The sequence below is a fragment of the Lepidochelys kempii genome, chromosome 24 (genome assembly GCF_965140265.1).
Source record: "Lepidochelys kempii isolate rLepKem1 chromosome 24, rLepKem1.hap2, whole genome shotgun sequence".
In the NCBI taxonomy this organism is placed as follows: Eukaryota; Metazoa; Chordata; order Testudines; family Cheloniidae; genus Lepidochelys; species Lepidochelys kempii.
In genome coordinates this window covers 15047278-15059875 of record NC_133279.1, presented here as the reverse complement: position 1 = coordinate 15059875, position 12598 = coordinate 15047278, and the positions used below count along the sequence as shown (strand labels likewise).

Here is a 12598-nt window from a genome sequence, read left to right as displayed (position 1 = left end):
TACCACCCCTCACCTGCTCCAGGCCCCCAGCTTGTTCTGGGCCAGACCCTCTCCCCCGCAACTGCCTTGTGCCCCCAGACCCTTCTGCGTGACCCCTCCCCCATATCCCCATGCCGCCCTGCCTGTTCTCGCCCCCTGGAGCCACATGGGCCAGGCCCTGCCCCTCACCCCCTGCCCTGGATCCCTTCCACCCTCTGGGCCAGGTCCCCCCACTCTGTCTCTCTCCGTTCACGCCCCGTGTCTCTGTCTCGCCCCCCAGACGCCCCCACAGGTGTCCATGTTACGGCAGCGCCGGGCACCAGCCCGCAGGCAGGGGAATCGGTGACGCTAACGTGCAGTTACACCAGCAGCCTCCCCGCCCCCAACTCCTACACCTGGTACCGGGGCGACCGGCAGCTGGGGGGATCCCGGCGGGAAATGGTGTTGAAGAGCATCACGGCGGAGCAGGCTGGGGAGTATCGCTGCAAGGCCGACAATGGGATCGGCCAGTCCAGGTCCCCCCCCATCAACATCACCGTCCTCTGTAAGTGCCGGGGACCTGAGAAAAGAGACCTCCGGGGTGGGGGAAGGGCTGGGATTGTGCCTTTGTGCCGTAGGCCCAGCTGGGGAGGGTCATTGTGGCGATTGCGGTGGAGCTCCCAGTGCCGCGGTGGCCAGCAGGGCTAGTGCCATCCCGGGGTGCAGGGACAGGGCAATCTGGAATCGAGCAGAGAGGGGATTTTACCTCTGGATCTCGCCCTGGTGCAACCACGTCTGGGGTCCTGTGCCCAGTTCTGGGGCCCGCACTCCCAGGAGGTGCTGATCAGCTGGGGAGGGGTCAGAGAAGAGACATGAGAAGGAGTCAGGGGTTGGAAAGCCTACCCCAGGGTGAGAGACTCCAGGAGCTCCATCTGTTTAGCTGAACCAAGGGAAGGGGAAGGGGTGACGTGAGCCCCGTCTGGAAGATCCTACGCAGAGAAGAGAACATTGATAATGGGCCTGGCGGCTGAGGAGATAGAGATCCAGGGGCTGGAAGCTGAAGCTAGACAAATTCAGACTGGCAATAAGGTGTGTGACGATGTGACTCAGCAGGGAGGGGGGAGTGTTGACCTGGGAATGTGCCCTGGGGATGGGAGACCTGAGAACCTGTCACCTGAGCCAGGAGGGGGAAGGGGAGGTAACACCTCTGCCCAGGAATGTGAACAGAGGCTGCAGCAGGGAACCTGCTGGGTGGGTTTAGTTTCAGTTTGGGGCTGGGTGGAGGAACACAGGGAACCCCAGGGCTGGGGTCTAAGCTCCCTGCTCCCCCAGGACGTGATTGAGGGGTCCTGGTTGTACCCACAAGCTCTGTTTTGGACTGTGTTCCTGTTGTCCAATAAACCTTCTGTTTTACTGGCTGGCTGAGAGTCTCAGTGGATCCCAGGAAGAGGGGTGCAGGGCCTGGACTCCCCCACACTCCGTGACAACTGGTGGTAGCGGTGGGATCTACTGCACCCCGTGAACGGCGCTTCCTGCAGTAAGTGACTGGGGAGCAGTAAAACGAAGGGGAATTGACGGGGACCAGGCGTGCTGAAGATTCAGAGAGAGACGGTTTTGGGGGGCGGTTAACCCCTGGGAATGTGTGACCAGAGAGAAGGACTTTTGCAGTAACAGGGTCCCCCGGGGGATTGCAGCGAGCGGTTCCAGGGGCGGAGGAGTCTGCAGCTCGACCCTGGCAAAGAGGTGGTGACCTCAAGAAGGACTGGCACACTAAGGGCTTTTCCTGGAAACCGTGGGAAGCTGCCCGGCCTGCGAGTGGCCAGCAGGGAGATGTACGCTAAACGCCTTAAGAGCGACCTGGTGGAGCTGTGCAGGCAGAGGGGGCTGCGCATCGGGAGGTCCACCAAGGAACAGCTGGTTGCCCAGTTGGAGGAGAGGGATGGCTTGGATGACCCGATCCCTGTCCCTGAGGGAAGCCGCCCGGCAGACGCAGCATGGGCCCTGGGGCCTGACCGGGCTGGGAGGGGTCAGACTGCTGCCGAGGACATCCTGAGACCCTTCCTACCTATGCCTGGGGAAGGGGTTGGGGGAAGCCCAGTGAATACCGAGGGCACCCTGACCCCGGCACCCAGCAGGGGATCCTCCCAGCGGAGCTCCCCATCCCTGGAGCGGAGGCGGCTGGAATGGGAGAGGGAGATGAAAATGAGGGAGCTGGAGGATCATGAAAAACAACGTCAACATGAGGAGAAACAACGTCAACATGAGGAGAAACAACGTCAACATGAGCAGGAGGAGAAGGAGAGGGAGCGTCAGGAGAAGGAGAAACAAAGACAGCATGAACTGGAGCTGGCCAGGCTGAGGAGCAGTGGGGCCCCGGCTGCGGCTGCGGTGAGTGCGGGGGGACCCAAGACTGCAAGGAGCTTTGATAAGTGCTTCCTGGCCCAGCGGAAGGAGGGGGAGGACATGGATAGCTTCCTGACGGCCTTTGAGAATGCCTGCGAGATGCACAGGGTTGACCCTGCAGACAGGCTCCAGTTCCTCACCCCCTTACTGGACCCCAAAGCCGTGGAGGTGTACAGCCGGATGACAGGGCCGGAGGCAGGGGACTATGAACTGTTCAAACAGGCCCTGCTCCGTGAGTTTGGGCTGACCCCCGAGATGTACCGGAGAAGGTTCCGGAGTCAGCGTAAAACGCCTGAGGTCACCTACCTACAACTGGCCAACCGGATGCAGGGGTATGCCCGCAAGTGGACAGCTGGGGCCCGAGCTAAAGAGGACCTGCTGGACCTAATCGTACTGGAGCAACTGTATGATCAGTGCCCTTCCGACCTGAGGCTGTGGCTGGTGGACAAAAAGCTCGAGAACCCCCAGCACGCAGGGCAGCTGGCCGACGAGTTTGTGAACAGTCGGTCAGGGGGTAGCCGGGAGGAGTCCCAAAAGAACAGGCCCCCCCCGATGCAGAGAGAGGGTCACCAGGGGGCCTCCCAGCGGGGAAATAGGGAGAACCCCCTCCCAAGGGGAACGCCTGGCGTCGGGCCCCTCCGACCCGCTCGAGGGGACCAACGTGACCTGAGCTGCTATCACTGTGGCCAGAGAGGCCACGTACGGACCCAGTGCCCCGGGCTCAGGGACAAACTGAGCAGACCCAACCTACCCAGGGTTAACTGGGTAGGGACCCAGCTGGACGAGGGGCAGACGACCCAGGAAAGGGGGCCTACCAGTTTACCACCTGCCCCGGAGGGAAGAGTACCCCAGGCCAGCTCCACCAGAGGGCTGGAGGCTCTGGACTCAGGGTGCTCGGTTTACAGGGTGGGCGTGGGGCTGTCCCTCCGGAGAGAGTGCCTTGTTCCCCTGGAGGTGGATGGGAGGAAGGTCAATGGATACTGGGATACGGGCGCGGAGGTGACGCTGGCCCGGCCCGAGGTGGTGGCCCCAGATCGGGTGGTGCCCAACACCTATCTGACCCTGACAGGGGTGGGCGGGACCCCATTTAAGGTGCCCGTGGCAAGGGTACACCTGAAATGGGGGGCCAAGGAGGGCCCCAAGGATGTGGGGGTACACCACCATTTGCCCACTGAAGTTTTGATGGGGGGAGACCTAGAGGACTGGCCAAGCAAGCCCCAGGCCGCCCTGGTTGTGACGCGTAGCCAGAGCCGGCGAGGGGCACTGCGCCCTGACCTCGGGGAGGGTATCACACCGGAGGCGCAGGACCCTACCCTGGTGGGGAGGGAGCGCCGAGGGGCACGGCTCAGAGAGGCGGAGGCTTCAGACCTGGCCAGCGAGAGGGAACCGGGCCCCATCCCTTCCCCAGCCGCTGAGTTCCAGGCCGAGTTGAGGAAAGATCCCTCCTTGCGGAAGCTCAGGGACCTGGCCGACCTTGGTGTGGTACGGACCGTGAGGAGAGGCTGCCAGGAGAGGTTCCTGTGGGAGAAGGGGTTCCTGTACCGAGAATGGGCTCCCACAAGGGAAGTAGAGTCCTGTGGGATCAGGAGGCAGCTGGTGGTCCCCCAGAAGTATCGCCGCAGGCTCCTGTACCTGGCCCATGACATCCCCCTCGCAGGGCACCAGGGAATCCGGCGCACCCGGCAGAGGTTGCTACAGAACTTTTACTGGCCCGGGGTCTTTACCACGGTCCGGCAGTATTGCCGATCCTGTGACCCCTGTCAGAGGGTGGGGAAGGCCCGGGACAAGGGGAAAGCGGCTTTGAGACCTTTGCCCATCATAGAGGAGCCTTTCCAGAAGGTGGCCATGGACATCGTGGGGCCTCTCAGCAGGACGACCCGGTCGGGGAAGAAATACATTCTGGGGGTGGTAGATTTTGCCACCCGCTACCCCGAGGCAGTGCCCTTAGCTTCCATTGAAGCAGACACCGTGGCCGATGCGCTCCTGACCATTTTCAGCCGAGTGGGGTTCCCCAAGGAAGTCTTGACAGACCAAGGCTCCAACTTCATGTCGGCCCTGCTCCGGTGCTTGTGGGAGAAATGTGGGGTCCGGCACGACTGGGCCTCAGCTTATCACCCCCAGTCCAATGGGCTGGTGGAGAGGTTTAACGGGACGCTAAAGATGATGCTGAAAACCTTTATGAACCAGCACCCACAGGATTGGGACAAGTACTTACCTCACCTGCTGTTCGCGTACAGGGAGGTGCCCCAGGAGTCTACCGGATTTTCGCCTTTCGAACTGTTATATGGCAGGAGGGTGAGGGGCCCCCTGGACCTGATGAGAGACGAGTGGGAGGGGAAGGCCACTCCCGATGGAGAGTCAGTGGTGGAATATGTCCTGATCTTCCGAGAGAGACTGGCGGAACTCATGGGCCTGGCCAGGGAGAATCTGGCCAGAGCCTAGAGGAAGCAGAAGGTCTGGTATGACCGCACGGCACGGGCCCGTGCCTACGCCACCGGGGATCAGGTGATGGTTCTCATCCCAGTGAGAAAGAACAAACTACAGGCCGCCTGGGAGGGCCCTTTCAAGGTCGTCAAGCAGCTCAATGAGGTAAACTATGTGGTGGAGCTGTCGAACCGGGCGCACCACCGCCGGGTGTACCATGTGAATATGATGAAGCCATATTATGCCAGGGGGAATGTGGTGTTGGCCGTGTGTGGACAGTGGGAAGAGCAGGGAGATGACCCTTTAGTAGATCTATTCCCTGGGACCAGAGCTGGTTTCCCCCTGGAAACAATTCCCCTCTCGGATCAGCTAACCCCTGCCCAGCAAGCTGAGGTCAGGGAGGTGCTGCATCCGTACCGACAGCTGTTTTCCAACCAGCCTGGACGCACTAATCTGACTGTCCACCGGGTGCAGACAGGGTCGCACCCGCCGATAAGATGCTCCCGCTTCCGAGTCACAGGGAAAACTGCTCAGGACCTGGAAAGAGAGGTCCGGGACATGCTGGCTTTGGGGGTGATCCAGCCATCTGCCAGCCCTTGGGCCTCGCCGGTGGTGCTGGTCCCCAAAAAGGACGGGTCGGTCCGGTTCTGTGTGGACTATCGGAAGCTCAATGCCATCACTGTATCTGATGCCTACCCCATGCCCAGGCCGGACGAGCTCCTAGACAAGCTGGGAGGAGCTCGGTACCTTACCACCATGGACCTTACAAAGGGCTACTGGCAAGTGCCGCTGGATGCAGATGCCCGACTGAAATCGGCCTTTATCACCCCTCTGGGGCTCTATGAGTTCCTGACCCTGCCTTTCGGCCTCAAGGGAGCGCCGGCCACCTTCCAGCGCCTAGTGGACCAGCTCCTGAGGGGGATGGAGAGTTTTGCCGTGGCGTATATTGATGACATCTGTGTCTTTAGCCAGACCTGGGAGGACCACGTGTCCCAGGTTAGACAAGTGCTGGACCGACTCCAGGGGGCTGGGCTGACTGTAAAAGCGGAGAAGTGCAAGGTGGGGATGGCGGAAGTATCTTACCTGGGCCATCGGGTGGGGAGCGGCCGCCTAAAGCCGGAACCAGCCAAGGTGGAGGTGATCAGAGACTGGCCCGCTCCCCACACCAAAAAGCAGGTCCAAGCCTTTATTGGGATGGCAGGATACTACCGAAGATTTGTGCCCCACTTTAGCGCCATCGCCACCCCCATCACGGAGCTATGCAAGAAGGGGAAGCCAGACAAGGTGGTCTGGACCGAGCAGTGCCAGGTGGCTTTCCGGGCGCTGAAGAAGGCTCTGGTCAGTGGCCCACTTCTGGCAAACCCAGACTTTGACAAGCCCTTTGTGGTGTTCACCGACGCCTCAGACACGGGACTGGGGGCGGTGTTAATGCAGGAGGATGAAAAGGGGGAGAGACACCCCATCGTGTACCTGAGCAAGAAGTTGCTACCCCGGGAGCAACACTACGCGGCCATCGAGAAGGAGTGCCTGGCCATAGTGTGGGCCCTCAAGAAACTAGAGCCCTATCTCTTCGGGCGACACTTCACCGTCTACACCGACCACTCTCCCCTGACCTGGCTGCACCAGATGAAAGGAGCCAACGCCAAGCTCCTGAGATGGAGCCTGCTCCTGCAGGATTACGACATGGACGTGGTCCACGTGAAGGGAAGTGCCAACCTGATAGCGGATGCACTGTCCCGGAGAGGGGGCCCCGAACTTCCCCAGGTCACTGGTCAGCGTGACCCCGCTCAGTTCAGTCTCGAAGGGGGGAGAGATGTGACGATGTGACTCAGCAGGGAGGGGGGAGTGTTGACCTGGGAATGTGCCCTGGGGATGGGAGACCTGAGAACCTGTCACCTGAGCCAGGAGGGGGAGGGGGAGGTAACACCTCTGCCCAGGAATGTGAACAAAGGCTGCAGCAGGGAACCTGCTGGGTGGGTTTAGTTTCAGTTTGGGGCTGGGGAGAGGAACACAGGGAACCCCAGGGCTGGGGTCTAAGCTCCCTGCTCCCCCAGAAGGACGTGATTGAGGGGTCCTGGTTGTACCCACAAGCTCTGTTGTGGACTGTGTTCCTGTTGTCCAATAAACCTTCTGTTTTACTGGCTGGCTGAGAGTCTCAGTGGATCCCAGGAAGAGGGGTGCAGGGCCTGGACTCCCCCACACTCCGTGACATCCGTGACAAGGTGCAAATGTTGAACAGGGAGGAGAATTTGCCATTGAAAGAACGATCTCAGGACATGGTGGATTCTCCGTCCCGGGGAATCTTTAAATCAAGCTGGGATGTTTTGATAAAGTGTTTGCTCTCTTTCAAATGGGAATGAATTCAGGGGAGTCCTGAGGCCTGTGTCACTTCTGGCCTTAGATTTTATGGAGCATCCTTCCCTAGGCCCATCACTGCCTTTTCCCGAGGTCTTGGGGAGGCTGGCTGTGATTCCTCCAGCCCTTTAATCAAACAGGCAGGGGCTGGACTACATCTCCCATGATGCACCATAGCCAGGGATTCCAATGAAGCGCCCCACCCCGCACCAAGAGGGGACCAGGCGGTGCATCGTAGGAGATGTAGTTCAGCCGGACAGCCTGGCCGACAGAGGAGGCTGAGAGCGTGAGGAACAGGAACTGCAAGTCCCATGATGCACCACACCGAAGGACTCCTATGACACACATGGAATGATGGGATTTTGTGAGATCTTGGTTTTCATTTAAAAAAAACAAACTTTCTAGTACAGCTGGCCAGGAAATAGATTTTTTTTCCCAAGTGGGAAAGCTCCACTTTTCATAGAAATGTCAAAAACCGAAATATCTCAATTGAAAATGGCCTGATGGGAGTTGTAGTTTGAGTGCCTTGTGCTTCCATTCTCTTCTGTACGCCAGGATCTGTAGCCAGACTATATCTCCCATGATGCATCTTGGCGTAGGATTCCTGTGATGCACGCCCTTCCCGCACCAAGAGAGGGGCTGGTGGGGCATCATGAGAGATGTAGTCCAGACAGACACCTTGGCCTAGAGTGGAGAATGAGGATACAAGGCTCTGAAACTACATCTCCCACGATGCACCCTGACTATGGATTCCTATGAGGCACCCTTTCCATCACCAAGAGGGGAGATAGTGGAGCATCATGGGAAATGTCATCCAGCTGGGCAGCACAGCCTATAGAGGGGGCTGGGGGCGCTGGGACGGGAGGGCTTCGCATCTGAGCATCAGGTCTGCTGACTCCAAAGCCACCACGTGTAATGATCCAGCCCCATGCAGCCTCACTGTGGGCTTGTTACCCGGCTGCCGTCCCTCAGGAAATGGGGTTCAAAAATCTGCTGCAGGGTTGATCCAAGAACCCTCCTTTTTCCTTTCCAGCCACCCCCCGTGTTTGGGCTCCCGCCTACATCCTGGGACCTGCAGTTGCACTCATCCTGCTGCTGCTGGTGGGGCTGGTCGGCGTCATAGCGTGGAGGTATTTGCGCTTGCTTTGCAAACCGGTGATATCCGCGTCTCGGGTCGTCTGGCCATCCCCAGCTCCTCCCGCCTGGCCTTTGCCGGAGAACCCCGCAATCCGGGAGTGAGAATTGCAGAGCCAGTTCGGCTGCAGGGAAACCCAGTCAGGGGGAGGTGATTGAATGGTGGTGGTTGGGTCCCACACAGATACCTGACACCCGCAGGGGCCTGGGAAGGGCTGGGTGGCCTCCTGCTTACACGGCTGGGCTGGTGGTCAGGAGAGCAGGGGTCAAGCCCAGGCAGGAGGTTCTATTTTGTGGGAGCCTTTGTCCTGTTCCTTCCCCTCCTGAACCGAAGCAGATGTCGTTTTGCCTCCGAGCTGTTGGTCTCCTTTATTTGTAGGAAGAGGCGGAGCGAACGCCAGGGACTGAGCAGTGATCCGGTAAGTGCATCTATGGGGCTGGGAGCCAGGACTCCTGGGTTCTTTCCCTGGTTCTGGGAGGGGAGTGGGGTCTAGTAGGCGAGAGCAAGAGGTGCTGGGAGCCAGGACGCCTGGGTTCTATCCCCAGCTCTGCTGCTGACTCACTGCATGACTTTAGACGAGCTTTGTCCATCACTTTCCCCCTCCATAAAACAGGATTATAAAATCCCCCCCCCCCCCCCCCGAGCAGGACAGAAGCTCTTTCCAATCTCACTTCTGCCTGCCTTTGCATACAAGCTCCCGAGGTAACAGCAGGGCCTGGCTCTGGTCCAGGGCCGCCGAGAGGCTTCAGGGGGCCTGAGGCAAAGCCATTTCGGGGGCCCTTTAATTAATTAAGCGCCTTTTTAATTTTTACTGCCCCGGCGGAGCTCCGGGTCTTCGGCGGAGCGAGTGAGGGACCCACCACCGAAAATCCAGAGCGCCGCCCCCGTCCGTAAAAGCGCCGCGGCGGGTGGCCCTCCCTTACCCATAATAGGATCTGTCCAAGTCGGGGTTGGGGCCGGGGCTGGGACTGGGGCCAGAGCTGTGGCTGCCGTGGAGCGGGGCTGGGTGGCGCTCCCTCCCTGCCTGCTATGGGGGCTGGCTCTAGCCCTGCCGTGCCACCCTGAAAGTTCCTCCATGCCCTCGTAGGGTGGTGTGCCCCACAGTTTGGGGACCGCTGCTCTAGAAGGGAAAGGCCGTGTGCACCCTTCCTGCCCCCACCACCCCGAGGCAGCTCGTCCTCCGCTGTGGGGCTGGATTGGAGCCAGTGCCCCCTAGAGAGGAAAGGCCCCATTCCCCAAGTCCATGATTCATGTCAGGTCTGGGTGCTTTAGCCCAGGGGTCCATCCCCAGCCACTCACCCACAGGGGTTGTACGCTGTTGACCGACGCAGTCTGTCCAATCCCCAGCCACGGCGCTGCAGCCGACCCAATGCTAGCGACCCAAATGCCCTCGCGCCATCCCCAGCCCCCGTAACGTTCTCTCTTTCCGTGGCAGCGTGCCCACCAAGGTGTTCCCGGGCTCTCCGGATGGCACCGGGCAATCCCACATCTGCAGCCAGCCCATGAACATGGGAAAAATATTGCAGGTGAGTGATTCATTCCTCCTTTATAGGAGGCCCCGGACTTCTGGGTTCGATCCCTGGCTCCGTGAGGGGAGGGGAGTGGAGTCTAGTGGTTAGAGTAGGGGGGCCAGGAGCCAGGACTCCTGGGTTCTCTCCCGAGCTCTGGGAGGGGAGTGGGGTCTCGTGGCTAGAGCGGTGACTATGAGTCTTTAGTCTGTTCCTTCAAGGAAGCCCAGGACTTTCCCTCTTACCCATCACGTTCACACTGATAAGTCATCCGCTTCTCCTCCTCCTGCTTCTTCCTGGGGTTCGAGAGGATCAGTCTCAGCCCGTAGGAGCCGTTCTCGCTGGCCCGCAGGTCACACCGCTGCAGGCTGCAATCTCTCTCCAGGTCCCCCAGGAACCTCACGCGCCCTGCAAAGGCCGGGCTGATGGAGGCGTTGTGTTTATAGAGGACGGTGTCACTGAAATCTTTCTTCTCAGGGTCATACCCAGGGTTCAGGTACCAGGCCAGGGAGTTGATGGTTGGGTTGTTTGGCCTTCTGGGGTTCAGGAGGCAGGATTTATAGCAGCACGGGATGGACAGACAGGCCCCTGTCCAAGCGATCAGGGATGCGGGCACCTCGGCGGGTTGGTCTCAGTGACACAGGAAGCCTGGAAACAGCAGAGAGACTGAGATGGCAGCGAGGCGCAGGCTGGCCTGGCGCTTCCTGTGCTGAACTGGGACTCAGGAGATCAGGGTTTGATTCCCAGCACTAAACTCCCTGTTCAGCTCATGGTGTGCCTCCGTGCCTCGGTTTCCCCATCTGCACAATGAAGAGAACCCAGGAATCCTGAATCCCGACACAACCTTCCCAACCCCCTATCACTGGATCCCATCACTCTGATGCAAGTGGAGTAAATCTCACAGAGGAAAACCTTCCTCTGAGCTTGTGACCCCCGCAGCCAGGTCTCCCCTCCCTTCTCCCCTGCCCCCAGGGCTCTGTGGGTCTGAAGGAGCCAGACCTTCAGGGCGAGGCAAAGGGGCCTTACCCGGGAGGAACAGCAGCCAGAGGAGACACCTCATGGTGACCCCGGGCAGCCGCGGCGCTGGGGAGCAGAGGAAAGGGCAAAGGGCTGGTTGGTTCCTGTGATGACCCAGAGCAACATCAACCACCCGCAGTGGAGAGAGACCAGCTAGAGGGGGGACTGCAGGGAACCCCCCACCTGCTCTAACCACTAGACCCCCCTCCCCTCCCAGGGTTGGGAGAGAACCCAGGTGTCCTGGCTGCCGGCCCCCTGCTCTAACTCACTAGCTGCCAGATGGGTTTGTCACGCATGGTGCGATGCAAGGGGCGTCACATTAAATAGGGGAGGCAGCTAAACGCAGGACAACTGTTGCCCACCCGCTGGGCAGGGAGGTTATTACAGGTCTTGGTGCCCAGAGCGGGGACATTGAGCTTCCTCTGGGAAAACTCCAGCGGGAACCATCCCCCTCCTGACCATCGATCCACGGGGGACCCAGCAGCCCCTCGCCCCGTGTGGGAGGCTGCGAGTACGTGTGTAGCTCTCACTGGTACATGGATCGCTCTAGGAGCTGGATACGCGGGGACAGTCGTCACTTAGCTGGCGACTTTAATCCAGTTGAGAAGAGACAGGGGACCTTGTTCCCGCGACTGTCTGTGTCACTGGCATTCACTTCAAATAAAAATAAAGGCTACAGGGGTGAGGGGTCTGGTGGTTTGGGGGGCTCATGAGACACTTGTGGGGATCCAGGGGCTGGTGATTTGGGGTGGCTGGTGGGAGACACTAGGGCGATATTCAGGGGGCTGGTGGTGTGGGGGGCTCGCGGGAGACATTTGGGGGGAGTCAAGGGGTGGGAGGCCGGTGGTTTAGGGGGGCTGGTGGGAGACACTTGGGGGATTCAGGAGGCTGGAGATTTCGGGGACCCAGATCTAACAACAGAAACTATTTTCCCTTTCCCACGAGGCGCTGAGCTTTCCCGCAGGCCAGAGACGGAGTCACCCTATGAGGTGAGCACAGGGTCTGTTACCCTCCCCCCCAACCTCCCGGGCCCCTCTGCCCCCTGCTGGCTGGAGTGTGTCGCGGCTGCAGCCTCCCCACCCCCCGCACTGCGAATCCCTGCCCCCTGCTGGGTGGAACCGGCGCTGCCTAAGTGTGTGTGTGAGACCCCGTCCTGCTACCGACTCAGGGGAGATTCCCCCAGCCACAGAGTGTCCGGTCCTGGCAGCACCCACCCCGCTGGCCCTGGGGCCCTTTGAGCAGGGATCTCACTGGCTCTCTGTTTGGGCCTACAGGAACTCCAAGGACCGACCCAGGATATTTACAGCGAGTTGGTCTATCCCCAAGCTGGTTCCCACTGAGCTCCGCCGAAATTCTGACCAGCCTGGGACCCCTCTGCACGGCCGGGACCTTAAACACAAAGAGAAGCCATCGCTCAATGGGGCAGATCCCAGCGGGGTCCACAAGCGCCGGCTTTCCATTGTGCCAGGGGGTGCTCGAACCCTGGCTCTGCCCCAGGCCCCATCCCCACTCCACCCCTTCCCTCAAGGCCACACCCCTGCCCTGCTCCCACCCCACCTCTTCCCACCCCCCCGAGTGTGCTGCGTCCTCGCTCCTCTCCCCTGTGCCCCGGTGGGCAGGAGGAGCGGGGAGGGAGGGGGAAGCACTGACGGGGGGCTGCCGGTGGGTGCTCGACGCCTATGCTGGGGTCAAGCGGCCGTAGCTCCATTGGAATGAATGGGGCCAGACCCCCAGCTGGGGTGATGTGGCCATCACTCTACTGGAGAACTCGACTGGGAATAAATAGCTCCGCAATGCA

The 12598-nt window shown here is 60.2% G+C and overlaps 1 protein-coding gene across 7 annotated transcripts in view; it reads left to right on the top strand.

Annotated features, from left to right (window-relative positions):
• LOC140902809 (sialoadhesin-like) overlaps positions 1-12598 on the top strand; it is a 21629-nt gene extending 9031 nt beyond the window's left edge. For 5 of the 7 annotated variants that reach the window (XM_073323287.1, XM_073323286.1, XM_073323289.1 and 2 more), the window contains 5 exons: positions 260-523; positions 8174-8270; positions 8654-8693; positions 9711-9801; positions 12075-12598. In XM_073323287.1, the coding sequence (XP_073179388.1) occupies positions 260-523; positions 8174-8270; positions 8654-8693; positions 9711-9801; positions 12075-12502 (920 nt within the window). In that variant the 3' untranslated portion in view covers positions 12503-12598. Of the gene's footprint in view, positions 1-259; positions 524-898; positions 1496-8173; positions 8271-8653; positions 8694-9710; positions 9802-11745; positions 11790-12074 lie in introns of those variants that run through there. The other 2 variants (XM_073323288.1, XR_012156120.1) reach the window with 2 other exon arrangements.